At 40.2% G+C, this 24,240-nt stretch overlaps 1 protein-coding gene across 3 annotated transcripts in view; it reads right to left on the reverse strand.

The window, feature by feature from the left end:
* Window positions 1-17,778: 17,778 nt before the first annotated feature.
* The window catches only part of EYA4 (EYA transcriptional coactivator and phosphatase 4), a 149,200-nt gene continuing 142,738 nt past the window's right edge, over window positions 17,779-24,240 (reverse strand). For 2 of the 3 annotated variants that reach the window (XM_050316285.1, XM_050316286.1), the window contains 4 exons: window positions 22,878-22,992; window positions 21,004-21,125; window positions 20,121-20,221; window positions 17,779-18,392 (listed from right to left, as the gene is read on the reverse strand). In XM_050316285.1, the coding sequence (XP_050172242.1) occupies window positions 18,312-18,392; window positions 20,121-20,221; window positions 21,004-21,125; window positions 22,878-22,992 (419 nt within the window). In that variant the 3' untranslated portion in view covers window positions 17,779-18,311. Of the gene's footprint in view, window positions 18,393-19,980; window positions 20,082-20,120; window positions 20,222-21,003; window positions 21,126-22,877; window positions 22,993-24,240 lie in introns of all 3 variants that reach the window. The other variant, XM_050316284.1, reaches the window with a different exon arrangement.

The following is a 24,240-nucleotide window of genomic DNA, read 5'->3' on the forward strand; positions in this document are numbered from 1 at the left end:
CTCCTCAAGCTCTTCTCCAATTTAGCATGGCCTTCAGTGTTTATCAAATGAATTCAACACAACCACAAACTGGATTATTTTTTCCTTTGTCTTTTTCCCAGATTGGATGCAGTTTACACATGGGCAAAAGGGAAGGAATACCTCCTTTGCGTATATTTTAGCAACCAAATAGTTTAGTCTTTTGTTCACAAACAAGCTGCTGCTTTTCTTCTCCCCATCCTTATTTTTGGAGGCTATCCCAGATCTCAACTCATGCTAACCAGAGCTATATTACATCTGGCACTGTCCCTGTGATTGCTCAGGCAGTTGGAACAAGTTAGATTGCATTGTTTCCTATGACTTCCCCTTGCATATCAGTTGCCATTGCTCCACCTCTGCTGGAGCATTTTCCATCTATGTTCTCTCCTTCTGTTCTCTGCAAACTGCCAGAAGTTTTCACCATTTCTTCATTTCCACTGTGAAACACAGAGAAGGCCAAACACCCAAAAGCAGATGCTAAGGAAAATGTAGAAAAGCCTTTGGACCAAAGCAATACAGATTGCAACAAATGCTACTGTACTACTGCATTTGGGCTGGTCTCTATTAAATATATGCACTTCTCTTTCTCGAGGGAGGACAATGTGAGATGCTTTTCAATCATTCCTTTTTTAGTTTACAAATCTGAATACTTGCAAACAGTGGCCTAAACCCCAGGTGATGTAAAGCAGCAGTGATGTTAGTAGGAAGGTTCTGGCAGGTGATAGCTTTGCAAGGGGAAGCTCTGCATGATTCTGTTACTTATACCAAGTGTTTATTCTCTTCCATCATCCCCATATCACCATTGGCTAATCAGAGCTCAAATCAGTCTGGCAAATTAATTACCTGAGAAGCATCATCTCCTCGGATGGTAAGATTGATGAAGAAATAGACAACAGGTTAGCAAAGGCGTACAGAGCTTTTGGTAAACTCCATAAAAGAATTTGGTGAAACAAACACCTGAATAAAACTACAAAGATCAGCATTTACAAAGCCATTGTACTGTCTACTCTTTTCTATGGATCTGAATCATGGGTCATTTACCACCACCACTTGCGTCTCTCAGAACGCTTCCATCAGCGCTGCCTCAGTGCAATCCTAAACATCCACTGGATGGATTATGTGACCAACACGTCTGTCCTTGAACAGGCAGCAGTCACGAGCATTGAGGCCGTGCTGCTGAGAACACAGCTGCGCTGGGCAGGGCACGTCTCCAGGATGCAGGACTGCTGCCTCCCTAAGATCGTGCTCTGTGGGGAACTTGCCACTGGCTGCCGCAAGAGAGGAGCCCCGAAGAGGAGATACAAGGACTGCCTGAAACAATCCCTCAGCCTTGGCCATATTGATCACCACCATTGGTCTACCCTGGCCTCCAATCGGGAGGCCTGGAGACACACCATCTATAACGCTGCTGCTGCTTTTGAGAACACATGCAGGATCACTCTCGAGGAGAAAAGACAACGCAGAAAGAATCACGTCTTGTTGATATCACCTGGGGAGTCTTTCTGCTGTGCCTTCTGCAACAGGACTTGTCTGTCTCACATTGACCTTTTTAGCCATCAGCACGCTTGCAGAAAGCATGGGTAGAGTCTGTCCCAAGTCTTTGTTCGGGAAGCCTCACCATGATGATGATGATGATTCTCTTGAGAGTGAAGCTATATCCCTGTAAATCCAGTCTGGGCAAGCCACCTGCTCTGTCCACTCTGAGAGCTGGGAATTAATGAGACAACTAGTTTAGTTTCCATGATGAGACACAGTCACTAGTTCATGTTTTCTTTGTGCCATCACATGCGCCTTGCTCCTTCCCAGCCAGGCACGCCCACTGGTCAGAGATTGGGCCCCTGCCCAGGTAGGCTTTGCAGCAAGTTCTTTGTCATAGTTCAAGTTATTGTTGCTCTGCAGCACTTGCCTAAAAGCCATTTCATCGCTCTCCTTCACACCTCTGGAGTGTCCTTCACACCACATGGAGTAACCCCATGAGCTGTGGGCTGGATTTTATATTTTCTAATTGCAATCATGTATGGTTACAAAAGAAAGAAGTCATTGCATTTGACGTAGCATGCGTAATGTGGAGGATGTATACATTTTTTAGGAAGTACAGATACAATCTAGCCATTAATTTCTGGTCCAGTTTTGGATTACTATTGTTTATTTGTTAAGTGCCAACAATGTGCTCAGAGCTGTGGAAGACTCAAAGACAATCTCAGCCCTCAAGAACTTGGATCTGAAATTCTCCAAAAGTCAAAGGAGGGTTTAGATCAGGTGTTCCAGTTCAGGCTCATCCCCATTATGAAGTGGTGCTGAAAAAATCCAGATGTTTAATAAATAATTGCTGTACTTTCTTGTAAAAAAGTAACATTTATTGTAAATGACTAATTTTTCTAATGAATATTTTGGAAGTGACATCCATGTGGAGAAACTATAAACTACAATAAATTGCACAGGGTTTGCCTGATGTTCTTGGCCAAGATGATGAAAAACTTTCAGACAAGCCAGGGAGTGAGTGCTGACATGGTGTAATCTTAGGCATCCATTAAAGGTTTCAGGCTACATTATCTGTGTAAGTGCTGGACAGACATGGACTGAGGTACCAGATCCTGTTATAGCAAATAAATGTTAAGGCTGTGAGAACAACAAACTCATATGTTGATACACACTGGGAACTGAGGATGTCACGCTGTCCAGCCATTGTTCCTTGGGGGAAAAAAAAACCTACGAGGAAAGTACCCAACCCATTCTTGGTGAAGTACAGAGGAAGGTCAGGAAGGAAGGGGTTAACTTTCTGGTGGCTATGGTTGGGTTAGCAATCAGGTGTTTGTCCAAACCATATCAATCCTGGACACTGCATTGCTCATGTATGAGATGACATATGAAGCCATAGAAAAGTGGCACAAAATGTGTGTAGCTTTTGCATTCCCTTAACTTGCACCTCTGTTCCTGTGGGATTCTGGGCCTCAAACACCTTGCATTTAACAAGGAAAACACTCACGGTAGTTGACAGGAGGTGCACACCTCTTCCATATGTAACCTGCTTTAACAAGAAGCAAACCCTAGGTTTTCTAGCCTCAATCTATTCCTCATTACTACTGCCACGAAAAATAAATCCAGCTGACACATGTGACATGGTCTGAAGCCCAGGGAAAGTTCCCATCACCTACTATGCCTTTTAGATCAAACCATCACCAGTTGGAAAAATACTTAAATTTTTTAAAATAATTATTATTAAAACAAAAAGTTCATCACTGTTTTGTACATGTCAGGGGAGAAACCAAACACCTGTTGTTGGTGATTCCAAGTTTGGGTGAACATTTTGTTCAGCTTATTTTCCCTCCCGTATTCCGTTTTTATGTCCCAAAACCAGTCACCTCTGACGTTGCATTAACATAACTTAACTCTATCTGGAAAAATTACATTCCATTGTCGATGTCTCTAGCCTGAAGCAGTGTGAGTGACACACCTGTGTATTAGACCTACTGCGTTGTTTAGCACGATAATAAATGAGTGGATGTGATTTGTTAAAGGAATGTGTACAATTAAAGGCAAATACTGTAAACCACTCAAAAGCCTTTCCACCGGGACAGATCCTCCTGTCTTTACTCAGACAATATTCCCACCACTTTCCTGTCTAAACACAACCTTATTTGCAGTTCAGGTTTATCGTAGGCAGTCGGAAGGGAGAGGAGAAGGGGAGAGGTGTTTGCTAGTGCCGTTGTGCTGAGAAGCCGGTCTAAGGTGGAGATAAAGAGTAGAATGACCCCTGGTGCTTTTGCTAGGAATTACTGGCCTTGAGTTTAGCACGGAGCTGCAATTCCAGCGGTGTCCCACAGTCGGTCCGGTGTTCTGGACCAGCAACAGGCACAAGGGCTGCACGCGCAGGGAAAGCTGATGCGCTCTCCCATCTCTGTCTCCCAAGCTTTGGTTTGCTTCACTGGGAGTGGTATCTTTAATAGCTAAACGTGAAGGCGCATGAGTTTCCAACACACATCTGTGTCATGTTAGAGGGTAAAGTTACGCTAATACATTCCTCCTTCCGTAAAGTGGTCCAGGTGTGGTGAGAGGGAGATGCACAGGCAATTTATTGATTCCCGTCTACCTTCCTGTTAATGATGGTGCTAGGTACGGCCTGTGACAGTCAACTCGGTTTTCAGCTTCAGTCACTTCCGTATGCCTCCCAAGCTCCTGTTGCATTTGGGCTTATCTCCCTGTTCACCTCTGTGTCACTGTGCTCACTCCTGCACCAGCTGTGACCGCCTCACAGACCGGAGCGCGACCTCTTACCACTGCCTATGGCTGGGTCTCCAAACCAAGCCCCCAAAACTAAAACATGAGTGTGAACCAGCCTCGGGCCGCCCGTCACCTTGCTCCTTCCCGCTGCTTTCCCCGCAGAGTCCCCAGGAGAGGTGGGTGCAGAGCGCTCCATCCAGCCGGAGCCCGCTGTCGGGAGATGGCAGTGTCTCCCCTCTGACGAGCAGCCGGAGCGCACACAGCCGAGCAGCACAAGCCACAATCACAGCGAGCGATCGTCTCGTTCTCCCCTGAAATACCCTCAGCCCTGCGTTTGGACAAGCCCTTCTTGATAAGCTAGCGCTGGAGGAAAAACTTGATGGCCGGAGGCTGGAAAGCCTGTAGCATCGGCTGAGTCGTGATCACTCTGTGCTTTGCCATGCAATGGAGCATCTCTCCCTCTTCTCCAGCCTTCAGATTGCCTGCCCCCCACCCTGCTTCCATTGCTTGCCCGCGGGATGGGGACGAGGGCTGCCTGCTGGAGCGCTGGGACCCTCAGTTCCCTGGTACTTACACTTCACAGCCATTTGGGTCATTGCCTACACAGGCCATAAAAAAGGCTGAAATTACTCCTGAGTTCTGTGCTGGTGACACCAGCCTCCTAGTGTCCCTGACCATCAGACCAATGAGAGACCAGAGAGCTCTGGAAATTCCTTTCAGCTGGAAGACAGGAATTGCACAGGGCACAGACAAATGAGAAGCTGGTGCAAGGCAGCGATATCTGCTTGGGATCAGCCTACATGAAAAAATAAAGGTGAAATGTGGACAAACAGCATATTGCAAATATTCATAGGCTTCACTGTTCTTGGCAAGAATATTGCTGTTCACCTGTCACCCATAATGGTTCATCTCTGCTACCAGGGGCTGAGTGACAGAGAAATAATTAATGTTTTTCTGGGGGGGTTCAGTGTGAAGCAGAAAGGGAGGCTGGCATTCTCTGTCTCAACACCAGCCCATGGATGGAGAAGGCAACTGTTTTGAAACATCAGAAAAGTTCAGAAACTACTCATACTGCAAATGCTGTTTGCAGAAACGACTATATTAGGGATCTCAAGCTCTGATCTGTACTAGCTGCCAATCCTGTCCCAGCTCCACTCTGTGCTTCTCCCATCCCAGTTTCATCACAAGAGCTCTTTGTGCTTCTTGTTCAATTTGGAAGTAAGGAGGAACCACACTTTCCAAACTCTTCTCCTCCATTAGCTGGCCTCATACCACCTTCTCTCCCCTGCACTCCCCAAAGTCCCAGGGTCTCACATGGTGGAGGTGGGTGGATCCCTGGGGCCCTCTAGTTTATAATTTCTTGAAGAGTAACAACAACAACAGTAAAAGGTTTCTGGAAAGGTCTTTTCTTCCTTCCTGAAATTATGTTTCAAAAGCAGGATTCATCAATTTCTGGATTTGTCTTTTTTAACAGTTCTCTTTCTGTTCTCAGACTTTTCAGGACTCTTCCTTGGATAGTCCAAGTCACCTTTGAGAAACAGAAATAGTGTTTTCTGACCAATATCAGTAATGTGCCTATCTGAGGCTATTAGTCTGCCCAAAGAGTGACTGGGTGCATTAGTCACTGTTTTCACTACAGGTTTTCTTGTGTCTGAGATGTTAAAGCATTTAAAAAAATTCCAAGCTGGAGCATCATGATATTAAAGATCACTCCTACTTCCAGAATGAAAAGCTGTAATCTGTTTGCCGTTTGTGTCAACCTGTTTGTGTCAGGGGTTGCACAGTAGTGAGGCCAAAGGATTTAGGGACCTGTAAAATACTGATCTGAAACTAGTATGGATGTCTTCCATTGAAGACAACAAGTATTTGAATAGTTTGTTACATCCTTTTTGTTATATCCTTTTTAGAGGATTATCCAAGTTTTTTAAAAGGATTATGCAAGTTTTAGCCAAGGTTTCAGAAGACTTAGATGTCTGATATTACCAGTAATTTTCAGCCAGCTCCCAGAATAAAATGGGAAATGGAAAAATGTGGCAACAGCTATGAATTTTTTTAAGTAACCCTGAAAGGATTGCCTTTGCAACACTGCAGCCCACACTGGTTTGCCATTCTTTCCATTAGTTTTAACGAAATGCTGAGTAGCAGAAAAGACTTCAAGAAGTCACTATAACTACAAACCTTCAGAGAAGAGAGGTATTCCATAGTATCCTATTTTTCAGGAAACAACTGAATATATCTTTCTTTCTACCTCAGCCCAACAGATGCTCTTCATTAACTGAACTGAAGTGTGCTGAAAGATGTAATAGCACTGGCAAAGCCTTTTGGAGACCATCAACTACTGTGAATAATGCTATGACTAAGCCTACCATTTAAATGGCTTAGGTCCAAGGAATTTGAGGGTATCAGATACCTATGGGATTGGCCCACCAGCTCCATTTCACTTGCTTCTTCTAGAATGAATCAACACAGAGAAAATTTGTGAGCTCAAACAGGCATATAAAAGAAGATAGGGCCACAGCTTGCTTAAGAGTGCTGGCAATTTGTTTTGCACAAAGCTTCTCTGAGAGGAAGAGCATGGGAATGCTGGCTCCTTTTTTTAAGCCAGGGAGAGTGCAGGAACATTTTGCAGATAGCTGAATTACCCACTCTCAATATGCTGTGACCTCAGTAGAAAGGAAACTCATTCAGTGAAAATACTGGTTTTTTCCCCTTGGCTTCTTTGAAAATCCGGTCCTGGCTCCAGGGAGCTTATGGAATGTCTCCTGGGATTGTCTCTATGGCCAGCTTGTTGCCTTGTTAAGCACAGGGTAGTAAAGTTGCAGAGATCTCAGTCTACCCATTTATCTCTGCCTGTTCTAACTTTGAGAGCTGGAAAAGCTCCGAATACTGTATTGCAAACGCTTTGGACCACACTCCTGTCATTTCCGCAGGCCCTCTTCTGTAGGAAACAACAGGTCTGGTCTGGTTTGCTGATAAATTATACAATTTGTCTGAGACAAAAGTTTGGCTTACAGTGGAAGCATTTGCCTGGCTGAGAGGTGTACTGTATCAACAAATGTACTTTTTGGATTGTCTACCATAACTGAAGTCATCACCTTCCAGCCGAGGCCAAATGTTACAGTGCACTTCTCCCCTCATCCCTCAAGCAAACCACACAACTGTTTACACAACTCTGAGATATCTTCACTGAAGATGGAGTTAATGATTCAGTAATGTTACACGTGTGGATGACCAACAGCTTTAGAGATAGCAATTCCAGGAGGTTTTCTCAAGTAACTCTCTCAGTAAAGAGAACATGCAGCATAATCTTCTCTTCAAACTGCCTCCAAAACATTATTACCACATCCTAGGGTGACATCTGAGTAGTCCTAAAGGTGGACTAATTCTGAGGCAGGATGGATCTTTACTCCTTCAATCATTAAACTTGCTCAAACATAGTGAAAATGTTATCCCTTGGCATCCCTCAAACTCAGACTCTAAGGGCCATCATGAGACAGCTGAAAATCTGTTTAAATCCCTGGATCCAATGTTCTTTACTGATTGGAAGCAGCTATCATACACATCAACAAAATGAAATGGTTAGCACAGGTTTTAAAAGAAAAACAATAATCCTGAAATAATGCAAGTGCTTTATTAGAATTAAGCGGGAGAATGATAATTTTTAATGCACAGTAGTTACAAAACAAACTAGGAAGTGTGTTAGGAATTAGTCTCAAAATAAATTGTAAAAATGCTGTATTAACAGAGATACTCCATCAGCAAATGGCAAGAAAGAGTGAAATATCTAAATGTTTCAGCTACCCCAGGCATTGTTGCAGAATGCACACCTAAACGCCACAGAATATACAAGATAATTAACCTCATGAAAGGTGGGAATAGGAAGAGTGGGCCAGGAAAAATACACTGTCATTGCCAAGCGCAGTTACCCTTCTCTGACATGCCATGTCCACTCTAAGTAGAGATCCTAGACATCCTGGACAGTTGGTCTAATCTGATACAGACAATTGATGTAATGATTTCTATATTTTTAAGAGCAGGAACTAAAAGAGGGTTTTTGCAGGAGAAATCAGTTTATCTGAAGAAATGACGGCAAGCAGAGAAGTGGAGCAGCCATTCCCACAACTACCGGTTTGGAACTCCTGACAATGCTCCAAGCATCTGCTTACCTCTGTAGAAAATAAGGCAGTCTTCTTTTTTTTGGTCAGCCTTATTACACTGAAGAAGCCAAACAAAAAAACTGCATATGGGTTTTCCAAACTAGGCATTAATGTTGCACAGTAATAAGCTGCTGTGAAAGGGGAAGTACATGATCAGCCATTCATCAGAAACATAAGAAATATAAGATGGACCTTGAGCAAAGCTCCACATTGGGAAGTAATCCACACACTGAAAACCACCAAGGAACTCTGGATTAAGCACAAAGGCGGAGAAACAGGAAAGAAACATTTCAGCCAGGATTACATTACAGAGTCTGCATATTCTGTTATTCAGTTTGCTGTTTTTAAAAAAGGAAATATCAATGCATTTGTTTTGTTCCTGACTGTTCTAATAAATCCCCCCAGTGTGACAAGACTTCTGGCTTCTTCCATTCACTATGTTATCCTGAAATCCACAATGATAAAAAACTCAGTCTCTCCAGACGAAAAAATATCATGGAGACTGATTGTCAGTTTACTACTGTGAGAGTCAAGAAGGAATGTTTAATAGCAAAAAAGACTTCCAGTTACAACACTAGGGGTATAATATGATGATTTATCATGACAATATTTTTTCTTGTAATACATCTCAATATTAAATCAATGGTTATCAAAGAGGTTCACTCTCTTTTTAATTCAGAAATATGCCAAAAGAATGTCATCCACTTCTTTACACACCTTATCCTCTTAAAACAATTTAAAAGGAGCTATTGTCCCAGCGCCTGGTGGCTGCTTTCTATAGCCAAATGTTTTGTTCTGTGGTGTTGCTGTATCACCATAGAGATCACTGCTACTGCATCACTGCAGAGATCACTACTGCGGAGACTTCATAGTAGAAACAAGACTCCTTTATTGACCCCAGTAGTCAGTTTGAGTGCCAAGTGTTGTAGCTTTGCATACTTGAATGAAGGACCTGCTGGCTCTGAGATCCACAGGTACAAGAAAAGATATTTAATCCCATAACTGCCACTGGAGTTACAAGGGTGACTGAAATTCAGCAAAGACAGCCAGTTGAAGGAAGTAAGAGACCACATGTTCTCCAGATGTTTTCTAGCATAAAACCAGAGAGTAGAGCCTGATGATGGTTCAGCAGGAACTGGGACAAGAGATGGCTACCAAATAAAGAATTATATGTTCTACCTACTCTATGAAAGTGATTGAATCACTAGATAGAAATTCAGTATCATTTTAATTTAATATGTAAGGAGCACTATTTCGTCTTAAAAACCAGCACATTTTCATTATAGACCTACACCAATCTCTGCACATGGAGCAGAATGGAAAAGTTCAACACAAGGATTAAAGAAGTCACATGGGGCCCTGGCCAGAGAAGAAAAGATGCTGAATTTATCAACAGGTAAGGGCAGAGAGTTGACATTAATTTGAGATATGTGATTCATATCCTGCCACGCTGTGTCACTGTGTCACTGTAAATCGCTTAGTCCCTCAGCTACAGCATCTTTCTACTCAGTAGGGAAAAAGCAAACTGTGACTGCCTTCCTGAAAGCTCTTCCTTAGACTTACTTAGTAGTAGAGCATCACATCTCTTGGTGGGGAGTCCTGTGAAGGTCTTCAGCTTGTTCAGAAACTGGAGATTTCCTTTTTAGGTAATTTATTACAAATTGAATAAAAGAAAGTGGAAATTCTGGTTGTTATATAGGAAACATAAAGATTCTACCTGCCTACTCTGACTGTTCGTTTCTACAGCATTTGTGAGAAGCAGCATGCTGGCACCCAGCAGTAAGTAAATGGGCTGGGAGAAGGTTGAACTCATCCATACTATTGAGGCCTGTGAGCAGAGCTCTATGAACATGGTGACAGGTGATGGTGTATTTAGAAGAGTGGGAACAAGTGACATGTAAGAGGCAAACAAGGTATTTCTCTTGCAGAGCTACATTCAGAGTGTAATGTGTTCAGCCCAGCTGTAGTGAAGCAGAAGCTGGCTTAGGAAACCATATGTAAACCATAACCTGCCAAGTGCTACTTGCCAAAGTGACTCTGCTGTCATCCCCTTTAAAGGAAATCAGAGAATCCTGATTTTTTTTTTTTCCCCTGAGAGGTGCATACCTGATCACTGAATTTAAAAATTTTCTCCTCAAGAAGAAGCCATCATAGAAGTGGAGGTTCCCATCACCTATATCTGTTGCCTGCTATGGGACAGATTTCTGTTCTTTAAAAGTAAGGATCTCAAGCAGTGTGGACACTTCTCACTTGGCAGAGTAATGCTATTTAGCACCGTGAACTTAGGTAACAAAATGGCTAAGCAATGCACATGGAGCTGGGAATGGCATGGCTGAATGCCAGAAAAAACATGACCGTCCACCTGTACGCACTGCCCCACTGGAGACTGGCCTTCAAAATGAAGAGTTCATCCAGGAGCACAGCAAGAGTCCAGGCTTTCTACTTTCAGTGATTTGCAATGGGACAAGCAGCATGGAAGGGACCAGCAGCACTTCTGTAGTGGGACAAGTAATGGCCAGTCTTTGCGAGCGAAGATCTGGGGAAGGTCTTTACACCTTCCAGCCTGCGCATTGGATTTTTTAGGTGAGACACAGTGTGCGCGGAACTGAGCCCACCCTTTAATCCTAAGGTTCATCTGCCGGGGCCAAGCGAGCTTGGACGGTGGCAGCGAGGTCCTCAGGATGTAGGTGGGTTGCCTTTAAGGGCTGACGAGCTCCACCTGCCCGGGAGTGGCCCTGACCGGGAATCGAACCCGGGTCTCGGTGGTGATAGCGCCGCGCCTTTACCACTAGACCACCAGGGGCTCCAATGGGACAAGTAGCATGAATGGAATTTACCTGAAAAGCAGAAGTGAGCTGTAGAAGCAGTACCCACTTCCCAGTGTTTCCTTTCCTCCATCCTCACTGCCATGTGCCTGGGGAACAACTCTTTCCCTATATGTGCCCACTGCAGTGGTTGCCAACAGCAAAGAGGGAGGGCGCTGCAATATATGATTTATGGTGAATTTGGACTTATTATTGCATGGCATTGAAGCACAAAGACTCCACAGCACCTTGTGCAGAGACTTCTGGGTGATGAATGGGCTGAGAAAGGCCAGGCAAATGGTATTATTATAACACCACATAAATATGTTTTTTTTTCATTTACTATTTAAACACCTGATTTCCTTTAACATTGTAAACATGTCACTTTATTAGACCTGGGAGAGTTGATGAATTTAAAGTCATTTTCAGTGAACAAGTGGTAGACTTGCTGCTTTTTAGATGGAGGTGAAGGAAGGAAACCTTTATCATGAAAACATACTAAGGAACAAAAAGGACAGCAGAAAGCTGTTGTCCATGTTGAAGTTTCTTATAAAAAGGGAAGAGCCACTCAGGTGATATTAGTGGAAAACTGTTAGAAAATGGGGGAAAGACAGGATATAATCTCCTTGAAACACTTGGCATAGTCTCTACATTTAGTAGCTAATAAATTTAGCTTTTGGGAGGAAATGCAAACAAGCTGCATTTACTAGTTTTTAAGAATGAAAATGATGCATTAATTATGTGCAATGTTACCATCTGCAATTTTGGCCAGGGACTGGAAATTTCTTCCCAGACTTGAAGCTTAAACTCAAGGCTTTTCAACCATAACATTACTGCCCTGTAAAAAGACAGATAAATGTCTAAGCAAGTGCCTCATTACTGTCAGAGGAATGATTTGTTGTTTCATTTTACTGTTGTGTTTTCTGGGTTATTAGAGTGAAGGTTGAGTCAGCCTTTCAATTGTAAGTACATTTCTTTTAAGGAACTGCAGTTTAACCAGAGAAGAAAACTCACAAAGAGCATTTAGGTAAGGTGAAAAAATAAAAATAATGGCAATTGCTTGGATACCTTTTGGGTTGAGCAGTTCTTCACTTCCTGAGGGCCCAAATCAGGTGCTGTTTCTTTTCCTCTGTGAATAGATTCCTCCCAGCTAGAATACCTGTTCCACTGAGAACCAACTTAGTTTAAGGAGGATATAAAAGACAACTCAGAGAGAATCAGTAAAGCAATGGGTGCTGCACCCCTTGCTCCCTTGGGGCTAAACCGTGAGGCAATGTTGCTGGGGTCACTGCCCTCTTCCCACTGGGATGGTGGCAGTCAAGGTGAGGGGCCAGATGAGGGGGGTGAGTGCCCACCTTGAGAAGGGATGTGTAGAGATTTGGCTCTTTTCCCTTTCAACTGGCCGTGGTGGTGAGGTGGCTACAGTGAATCTCTTTTGGCTACCAGGCAGCTCCCTTATAAGTATGACTGTTCCTCATCAAGACTATTTAGAGCTTGCAATAAATTACTCATTTTTGCTCCAGGTGAGTAACAGGGTAAGTCGGGTTTTGCTAATTGTCTTACCTCCATCAACTGCCACATGTCAGTGGTCTGTGGCAGTTATTGAGAATAGGATTGCATTTCATAAATCAGTGTTCATATGCTGTTTGACTGGAGCAGCCCAACCCCCAATTGGCTCCATTCTGCTCCTCCCCCATTTTTCTCCCTCCTTGCTTTGTTTTGCTTTGAGTGATCATGAGGCACAGATGTCAGGTAAGGGTTTCTGGTTTGCATGAGCTGCAGAAGTTAACACATGCTCCAGTCATGGCTTGTATGAAAAAACCAAATCAAAGTAAAAGCTTTCCAAGTGAGAAAGGTAGCATTTGAAGCTGATTCATCCTTATAAAGGTGACATTATAGGCTGCTCATGGGATAGGCTGGTGAGATACAAACAGAGGCCTCCTATGGCACGCAGACTTCCCTAATATAGAGAGGAACTGAGTACTTACTGATTGTAGCCACCATCTTCCCTCATCCTGTCTATGCTGCTCGGGAGACATAGAGAAGCTTGCAGTGAAGTAGTGAAGCTGCACATGGAAATGGGAGGAGGAAAGGTGCCTTTTTGTTTCCCACTACACAATGCAGTGATTAAATATTTATTTTAATTGGCAATAAATTAATTTTCTCCAGGTGGAGTCTGTTTCCTTTGTGACAGTAATTGATAAGGAATCTACCTGTCTTAATCCCCACCCACAAGCTTTCTCACTGCTGTTCTTCCTCCTTCCTCCGTTCTGAAATCCACCAGTTTTAACATGGGGGAAAACCATTTTCTGACTCCCTTTTATCTCAGTCTTCTGAAATGGTACTGTTTGTTCCGTGGATGGGTCCGTCTGCTCAGTAGATAGGCCTTTTTCACATTTTGTCCACTCTATTTTTGATATATCTTCCTTTTTGTTCCTAAAACTGAGGAAAAAGCAGATATGTTTTAATCTAACCCCTGGGGAAAAAAAATCTACTATTACAAGCTGCTTCTTGTGGGTGAAGCACTGTGCTTACCAAGGCTCTGCCACTTGCTATGTTGTTCCAAGATTACAATGTGCTGACAGTCCTGCCATCCCACTTTGGCCTTAAATCCTGCATAAGCAGTCTTTGGAAGGACTGTTTTCTTCAAATGAAGGTCAGTACCCCACTAAGACATGAAGTATGGCTCCCAAAGACATTTACAAAGTTTCACGAGGACAACCTTCAACTGGAAAGGCTACTTGCACCTCAGTAGCCCAGTCTGTCTCCTAACAACCCATGTCCATAAGAACACTAGCATAACATTATTAAGTGAACTGGCAAGGGAATTTATGTGTATACACTGTGTGTCTAGGCCATCAAATTTGGGGTTGTTCTGTATTTTATCTGAAGGACACTGCAACAAAGGTGCTACTTGTCACTCAGGCTGCATCTGGAGCAAGGCACCTAATGCTCTTGGTGAGGAAGCCTCAGTGCAGAGCAGGGGGACATTCTCTCTAAGGCTGCAGCCTGCAAACAGTCTGCATGTGAGCCAGTCTGTACCAGACCACATGCACAGGCTCAGGGTTGCTCCAGGCATGAACCACAAGGGCAGCATGGACATGGACATAAGAGTCCAAGCACGGACATTAGAGTCCAAGGTCACAGTCAGGTCCTGTAAGAGACATTGTGTATGGAGAATTTCAACCACAAACCAAACAACTTACAACACCATAAAGTGCAGAAAAAAAAGACATTTCCAAGTGTATTTATTGAGAAATAGTAAAGATGTACATAATTTTACAAGCTTTTAATTTTAATTTACATTTTCTTAAATTAGGTAGGCCCTAATAAACTATAATCTGCTAATACATGACAGAGACCCTTGGCTTCAAATCTTCAAAATGCTGCTATTGCTGGGATTTTGGCTTCTGTCACTTCAGCTTCTCTTCAGAGATACTAAATACCATATTCATTTACAGCATATGCCTGCTGTCAATCCTTTAAAGCAGAGATGACTTTTGAACTGAAACTCTGGATCTGGATACGACCTCATAGCTAAAACCTAGTCTCCCTATCATGGGTCAAGTCTTTATTCTCCATAAACTCTTCAGTTCTGATGGAATTCAGGATCTCATCCGCCCCAAGATGAAGTGTGCTTGTACACAGGATTTTGATTTGGCCTCATCTCCCTTGTCAATGTTTGCGCCGGAACACACTCCACACCTGCTTCAGATGCAAACACTGCTGCTCACACTGGATTCTAATGAAAACAGATCTGGGAGCTAGCTGCTACCTAGATCTTTGTGTACAATCTCTGCAGGCATCTAAAAATAAGCCTATTTTTTAGGTTTTTTTTCTGTTCTCTTTTACTGAACTGCACAGATTTATATCTAGTTAAGATACCAGCTTGTGACTGCAATCACCCAAGATTTCTATTCTGCAAGCTGACTACTCAAATGCCTAATGAACGTTCATGTTCTGTACTGAGAACTGCTAAAGTATCAGCAAAAGGCATTCTATTCTATACTTCATTTGCCAAAAATGCTTGCAAACATGACCTTGTGCTCAATCTTCGTTGTTGAGGAGAGGCTGAAGGGAAGGTAGTTTCTGATTAATATGCTTTTGAATTAAAACGCACCCAGTGTCAAACTGACCAACCTTCAGTTTAATCTTCTTAGGCCCATCTGGAACAGCCTGATGTCTCTGCCTTGGTTATTTTCTGCTCTGTATTGTTCATGCAGGAAAATATATCAGACTAATTTCTCCCTACAAGGAGTATACTACACACTTTTATTTAAAGGTATAGAGCAATTTTTGCTTAGCAAGAGAGTATTCATGGTCTGAAATTTTGTGTTGCGAAGGCTTTCGAGCTAAATCCTTGAATTGTCTTTGGATTCACTTTTTTGTGAATTACTTAGTTTTATGATTAACTTCTGCTATGGTAGCACACAGAACTTTATCATTCTCTGTAAAACTTCCCTCCTTTTGCCTGCATCTCCTCTTTAGAAGTCCAGTATACAAATTGAGCTGCATCCACCACAGAAAGCTAAGCACAACTCCAATGAAGGCACTGCAAACCTTTTGTAAGAACCATTGGTTGTTGCTGGGCCACTTTTTGTTCTTACATCTGATTAGGAAAAGAACACTGAACAAGTAACTTGAGAAATAATATTGCTTCATGCATTTAAAGAACACTATGACTTGTCAAAAAAAAAGAAAAAGAAAAAAAAAAAGCTAGTTCACCATACCCATTTTTTTGCTTATCATGCTTTTACATTGAGATTTTTATGCAATGCTGGAACTTGAGAAAGGCTTTGAAGTTTTTTCTTATTCCAGTAGAAACACTTTTTCCCATCTGAAAAACTACAAAAAGCTGCTACTACAGCTATTTATGAAAAAGGTACTTCCAGGACAAATCTGACTAGACAGGTACTGGAAATATAAAGAAGGTATGCATAATTTTTACTTATTTTGGACACATAAATCTATCACCCAAATAGCTAGTCTATAGTGTTTCCATATGTGGCAAGTCTCATGTGATGGCTTTAAACTGTGCAGTGATAACAAATTATTGTTAGTTGCTGTGTGGTGACTTGCATATTCAACTCCAAAACAGGGGAGAAATCCCATTTTTATGAATTTATAGAGGAGTTTTGCCTTCTACTTATAGTGGCTCCAGGCTTTCACCAACAACTTTCACGTAACCTCAACAGTGAAGTTACTATGTGGTAACTATGACATATATTGGCTTCACAGCAGAGAGAGGGAAGATTTTCTCCTCAGTGCCAACTACTCAGTGCCTGTGCTTGTGCAGGCATCCTGGAGTTTGTATTTAACACCTTCTCTTGCATGCACTTCTTCATGCAGTTCAGTGCACAGACAACCTCAGGTGTCTCCATGTACAGCGTTAAAAATCAAAAAAATTAGTTTCCATTTTCTGCAATGAGAGACAAACCACTTGCTGTTGTTTCAGAGTGCTCAAGCTGCATATAGAGTACTAAGGACCCTGTGTACAATATGGATCTTGCTCATTTTCCAAAGATGAAAGGTAGCATGTTCATACTCACAAGGTAATCATCACTGTATGGACTGTAACTTTTAACAGCAATTATGAAAGTTAAGGTGATATATTTCTCAGTATTTCTTGATAAAAATCATCTCCTCTCCTCAGATACCTGACATACTATTAAAATTTCTGGTTCAAAAACATTTTAGGGTTGTCCCTGTGTAGTATTTTGTGCAATCAAAAATGGGTGAGGAAAATCATGCTGACCCAAAACAAAATACATGGAAATGTGGAACACAACTGAAAAACTACCAAAACACTACTTTATTTACCAAAGTGGACTATGCTCCTGAAACGGCCAATGTCATTATGTCAGTAATTTCAGCAGCTTGTGTTGATCCTGAATATGTTAAATGGAGCATTAGTTGCACATCTGACTGACTTGAGTATCTTTAGTAATTTTTCATTCCTAATGGAATTGTGTTTTATTCCCCATCTGGGCTTAACTCCACATTTTCACCTTCCAGTAATGCCACCTGAACACTTTTTCTGCTGGGTGGAACTTTGTTCTTTTATACACAGCAGATGCACTCACTGTATGGCTTTCAGTGGACTCAGTAATTAATGAATATGGCTCTTAGTTCTCTTGTTGGAGAATCAAGAAATGATGCCGAAGGTGTTAAACACTATTTTTAACCTTTCAGTGTAGCGGTCCCCAATATCAACCTCCCAACATACTCTTAACTTTTCTCAATCAACCAGTGGAATTATTCAGAATCCAAATAAAAACACAAACTTTCCTTTATTATTTTTTTCTTACTGCAACAAATACTTAAATGCTTTGGTGCAGCCCTGCCCTTTGATTTCTTTGAATTTCAAATTTGGTCATGTCAAAAATTACCACAAAGGTTTTTCTTTGCTTATCTACAGAGTTTTTAACCAAAATTACATTATAACACACAAACACAATCTTCTCTTTAAGGCACAACACATCATTATGACATTCTGTTTGCCAAACTTATAAAAGAGACAATATTATATAACCCTTTCCCACCCCTGCCCCCCCAAAAGAAAGAAAATTGCATCCACTTCCAAAATCAGCTGCTAATAAAGTCACAGTAAATTATTTTCATCAATAATTTACACAAATTACAGGTCTAGACAGGATTGTCATTATACAGTCTGAGTGCATTCCAATTCAGATTTTCTGGGTTAGGTAGGCTAAAGTCTGGTTCAAACCTCAGTGCTGAGAATATATCCCATTTTGAGGAATGTTGTTGAACACCACCTTGTTGGCTGGAAAACGCGTTTTGGTGCTTTGCCAGTTTGAGTCCTTTGTTCACTCCTGTCAGGGCTCACTTGGTGTGTACCAGCAACCTCCACAGTTTTAATTCATTTAAAAACGTTGCATATATAAGACCATAGAGCTTCCTTACGTAGCACTAATGTTTTAACTTCATTCAGCAATCTGAATTCTTCAATTTGGAATTTTTAATTCCAAATATTTCTTCCCTTCTTAAGACAATTCATATGTGTAAAGCCAGAGGCATTGAATCACACATAAAAATTCAGTGTACTTGAAATATATATATAAAAAAAAGGATCGCCAACTTTAGAACACAGTTACAAATACTCTAGTTCCAGTGCTTGATGGAGAGCCAAGAGGTCCGAATGACTGGATATCCTCCAGAAAGGCATGTTGTGCTGTGTTTGTTAGAGGAGGGAAAAGGTCAGGAAAGATGAACACTGTGAAACAGGGCAGTATATGACAGACGAGGCTACTTAGATTACCACTACGTATTTTACACCACTGTTTCTGGATTGATTTTTGCTATTAAAGTACTGACAAAAATCAGACCAAAATAGATCTGAGCTGAAGTTAAAATAATTAGACAGTCTTTCTTAATAGTTTCTTTCTGTTATTTATTAAGGGCTACTTGCTTAATGTTAGCATGCAAAGGAGCATTAATAGGAAATGCCTTTCTGCTCCACTTATTTGACTGCAAAATACTGAATGATCATTTAAAGGGCTATAAGACTTCCATTAAAAAAGGTTTCTCACTCAACACTTTGAAACAGCGTTGAATTACATTTTTTCTCCATCTAGGGGAAAAAGAAATTTCTTTGGATAAGAAAATAACACACTTCTGATTTAAGAAAAAATAATTTGTGTTGGAGAAGGCATCAGTATCTGAGAGGTGCAAGTATATGCACTATTCTCCTTCAACAATTCATCAGCGTATTAAAAAAAACAATACTTCCATGTTGAGTTCAGATCTATTTGTAATGTGCCAAGTTCATCCATCTCTCTGAATTCTGCACCTATCCATGCAATATAGTCAACGTTAAGGAAAAAAGCATGCCAAACCAGAAAACACACAATCAAACCACCACTGTTTAGCACAAATTATAAAAGACCCATCACCAATACTGTACCTATATTAAGGAACCATTTGGAATGAGCATTTTTGTTATTTTCATTTTCTTTCCATTCCAGCTACAAAACTGTGAGGGTACTTTACTTTGCTACTCCTAGCTCAAGGATATTTACATCACTTGTCCTGTACAGACATTGTCAGGCAAAAATTACAGTTTCTGCACACTTCCAGGGGTTATACTAGGGGTTATGGCACAAATTACTAATTTTATCTATTTCTGAACATTGAAAATTTTTCTGCTGAAATTGGACTTGAATTATCATAATAAGAAAATTTAGTATTTCTAAGGAAACAGCTCTTTTTTGAGAACCACAGATTTGGTACACAATCTCTGTGTTGTGTTCTTTTTCCTTTAGCAGATATGTCTCTCTTGAAGTAAATTATATGTTTATCATATTTGCTGCAGTAAATTATGGATCTTCATCTATGTTAGCAAAAAATTTGCACAGCCCTTTACATGTTTTTCCATGTTCTCTGTAATGCTTCTCTTGAAACATCCCTGATTTCAATATTTAAAGAAAAACACCACCCAACCATCATGTTATAGCCCTTTCTATCTCTTCTGCTTATCTTTTGATTTGCCTGAAGCTAGTCAGACATTTTTGCTGCAATATTTTTTCATTTATTTTAAAAATAACTTTGTGGGGTTTTCTTCTCTTTCCAAAGCCAAGGGAAGCAAATGCTAGAATCCAAATGGTTCATTTCACTCTAAGTTTTGATCTTATCATGCTCTTGCTGCCTTACACCTGTGGACTGAAATTATTTGTCATTTTGTGCAACACTGACAGAAATGCAAACAGAAAGGCTTGCATTAGTAGCTATGTATCACACCAACATTTCAGAAGACAGGTTACCTTTTTTGCTGCCTGTTCTTCTTCTACACCATCCCCAATTACAACATATACTACTTTTCTGCCAAACCTTTGCATTATTCGTTCAAAGCAACTTTCTTTTCCTGGAAGATAAATGAGATAAGAGTTCAGAGTGAAGTTACCTGATTAGCTGCATGTTCCTCATCTCGGCCATCTCCAATCACAACATAAGTTATGTTAGTGCCAAATCTGGACACTATACGCTCAAAACAGCTCTCTTTGCCTGAAAAACAAGGCACTATTTATTCAAGCTATCAAGTGAGTTATAGTGAAGCCTTACAAAGGATTTTTTTGCAGTGGTAAGACATTGCTACTACTACTTCTGAAAAGTTCCCAACCTTGGGATTTAGAGTCAAATTGGGTAAGAAGCAATGAATTCCCTAAATGACACTAAGCTTGTTCAGGTAAAACTAAATTTCTTAATTGTTACAGGAAAGCTACTAAAATAAAGGAATTAGCAACTCTGCAAAAATTAATAGGTTAGTGAATGAAACCATACATTTCCAAACCATAATACACAAAAGGCACACAGTTATGAACAGAATAGGTAAGTGCCCTCTTGGCATCCACCAATGCAGCTTCTGTTAGTAATGGTTTTCATCACCATCTCTGACGTATTATGCCTCGGGAGAAAGTTTGTGGAGCTGTGGCCTTACTTACATAGAGCTGAATGTCAGAGCAGAGGTTATTTTAACAAAAGTTCTGCTCAGGTTTGAATTCACAGAACACTTTTCTTCATGGCTTTCTGCACATTTTTTGTTTTCTCCACCATACTGAAGAATTTCTGAGGCTTTTAATCAGTATCTTTATTCCTTCAGGCATCATTGAAAATAAGGTGACTTTGGAATTCTTCGACATAAAGATATCTGAATATATGCAATATCTAAATCTTATAACTAAAATTGCTAAGTGTCAAGGAAGTGTTCTGTAATCCATCCATTTCTGGCAGAAAAAAATATTGGTAATGCAGTGTAGTAAGAATGGATGAAAGAATAATTTTCTTACCTATTTTGGTTGCACTGTAAATATTTTCAATAGGAAAAGCTCCTCCTAAACTGTATAGTAGAACTTTTGCAAGTGCTGGGATAAGCTGGGTCGTTGTTACCAACACGTTTACACAATTACTCCTAAAATGAGAGAAATGGTTTAAGTTTAAATAGTTTAGAAACAGTATACAAATGTTGATGAAATGAACTAGCTGTGAAGAGCATATCCAGGTTTCCTCAACATTTACTTTCACTCACACAGTAGTGCTGCTCAGCACCATCCCTTACAGAAAATTGCACATTAAACTTCAGGAAAAATCCTTTAAAAAATACTCAGGACCTGATTTTTGTAGGAAGTATTCCACAGTGGTTATAGAAAACCAGTCCTTGAAGATGGGTCCACTAAAACACAGACAATTAAGACCACCAACTACCTCCAAAAAGAGGCATTTCAATGCTTTGAAAGCATAATTTTCATGCTGGTAATTAACTGGCAGTAGCTATCAGCAATATAAATGAATTAAGTGAATGCAAAAACATTTTTTGTTCCTCTTTTAGGGAAATAAACAGCCAATACACATTTCTCCATAATGACATTACTTCCTTCATGTTTCAAGAGTAGGAATATTTCCAAGAGGGAGGATAATCATGTCAATAAGCTAGCATCAAATGGCAAGGATGGAAACTTGAATGGAGAAGTTGTGCTAGCAGCTGTGCAACAGAAAACTCAGAGCCAAGCTACTTTAGGCACTGGCAGGCTGGAACATGAGTGTGACCACAGCGTGAACATGATGTTGAGAGCAAATAGTTGTGATTTTTCCTTCTGACATTTCCACAAATTCCAAGCAAGACCTTAGGCTACTATTTCAGACTTAAGGTATCTCAATTTCCTGTCAATAATGTAAGTAATGTTTAGCTGACTCACAAGTATCTTCAGAAAATTTATAGTTGTGCAGTTCTTTGAAGACAAGAGAAAAGACTATTATTTAACAATTCTGAGTAACTGGTAACAGTTTTCCAGACTCTTCTACCCATGCTCAACTGGCCTTTGTTACCAAAAGTCTTTTAAAGACTAACAATTTAGAGAGGAATGCAGAGCTAAACACAGGTTACACAATCACAATTTTTTTACTTTTCTCCTGACGTGCTTAGGACACTGTTAAATAACAATTAAGAGATAAACATATGGCATAAGTTGTTACATTGAAAATAAGGTTTTCATGTCTTTCCAAGTTTATATTTCCACTTGATGCTAAGTCTTCTCCCAGACACGTTCAGAAGGCAAGATGACTTAATGTTGTTCTCTTTTATGGTTTAAACCCAGGATTTTTTAGGATTTCTGGTAAGATACGTATTGCGTGGCTGATTAGGCAGCAGCAGTGTTCATACTTTCATTGTTTCACAGAACAGTACATTTCATGCTTCATTACTTGGAACCCAGTTAAAAGAGATTTTTGCTCTTCTGAAAACTTAAGGTATATGCTAGTAAATACTGATTTGCTTGGAAGGATGGAAGGAAAATGTTCTTGTGTTCTGGTATTTATACAATGTTTAGGTAGCACTGTGAATAAGCACAAACATTGAAGGACAGAGCAGAGATACGTGAAATTCAGAGAATGCTGTCCACAAGATAATAAATTAAAGACTGGCTCAGAATTCTACAACACACTTCAATGTACACACATTTTAGAAGACGTTTCATACTGTCTTTAGTAAATGATGGAGTCACCTAAAATGAAACCATTTTCCACTTTTCTCGTGTCCTGTTCAAAAGTCATAGTAGAGCTGTTCTGTTCTTTAAAGGCACTTATTTACTGTAAGCTAAAATGTAAAAAAATAGCCATTACATATCCAAAACTAGAACCTTTTTTTACAGTAGACTCAGATACATACCTTGTGCTGATAATTGATAACGATTTAAGTGCATTTGTTAGCCAAGAGTCTGTCAAAGCTTCAATCTCTGCTCTTAATTGCAACCACGCATCTCTTTTAGCGGGACCCAGGAGTCCTTTTATGTAAAAAAGAAAGAAAAACAGAATTAAATTCTGTATTATCTGGAATGTATTGGGGTTTATGGTAATTTAATTTCCACTAGAATTTAAATGTAATTTAAATTCCACTAGAACTTGAACAAATATCAAAGAGAAAATCTATTGTCTTCAACAATCAGTAAAGCTTTGATTTTATTTGTACTTCACTGCATTAAGCAATGTCAGAGAATATTTTAGATACTAATAATTAGTTGGATTTTTTCATATATTCAGGCTGCTTTACTGCATTTCAAAGTATACCTTTCAGAAATATATATTTTTTAAACCAACTCCTCACATATATCTTACTCTCAAATAATCAGAGGCAGTGACAAGAAGATCCATGTCACTGGGGTCACAGGCAGAGACAGTGACAAAAGAAGATACTTTAGAATAAACTGGCCTTTGCAGTATCTAGATATGTTTAAAACTGCTCTGCTTATGACTCTGTATATAGCTGAACCTCAGGTTACACATATGAAAATACATTTGTTTGTTGATGGCTTCCTCTTCATATCCTATTGTAGTTATTAATGATATCTTGTTTTATAGCCCTGGAAGAGCTGCACATCTTATGTTCTTGTATCTCAGTTAGTCCTTAAAAGGCACCTCAAAATCTCTTTTTGAGTATAAATTGTAAGATATTTAAAAATACCCAGCCTATTGAATGTTGAGATATGAATTCTTTGGAACCAAGATATTTTAAAATTAGATTTTGTCCTGAAAGAATAAGGAAGCAGGCTTCATGACCTTTAGTATCCCTCTTCTAACACCATATGTTCCCAAGGAATGGTTATGACTGTCTTCAAAAATCTGAAATGAAGCAATCTAAAAATACATAGCTTAGTCTAGCCTTTCTATTGCCTTCTAGCAGCTATCTTGAAATACATAGATAAATATGTGATAAGTAGGTTATTAAAAAGGCTAAGAAGTAGAGGATGAATGAATAAACTTGCCCACTAAGGATAAATTACATTTCAGAAGCAGGATTTCTGGTAATACAATGCACCACGTATCTGCCTTTGCTATGATTGTTCCTCTTAGTGCAATTCCTTATGTTGTGCTCTTGGACTTGAGCTCTTACCCGTGTAAAAGGTTTTATGAAATGCAGCAGCTTTAGAATCTTAGATGCATTAAGAGATATAAGGAAACCCAGTAAACTTTTGGTTAATACTGGTTTAAGAATTATTAATATACAAAAACTATTCACAACACCAATAAAGTGC

This window comes from Myiozetetes cayanensis, unplaced genomic scaffold (genome assembly GCF_022539395.1).
Source record: "Myiozetetes cayanensis isolate MyiCay16 unplaced genomic scaffold, myiCay2020 scf2-11, whole genome shotgun sequence".
Classification (NCBI taxonomy): domain Eukaryota; kingdom Metazoa; phylum Chordata; class Aves; order Passeriformes; family Tyrannidae; genus Myiozetetes; species Myiozetetes cayanensis.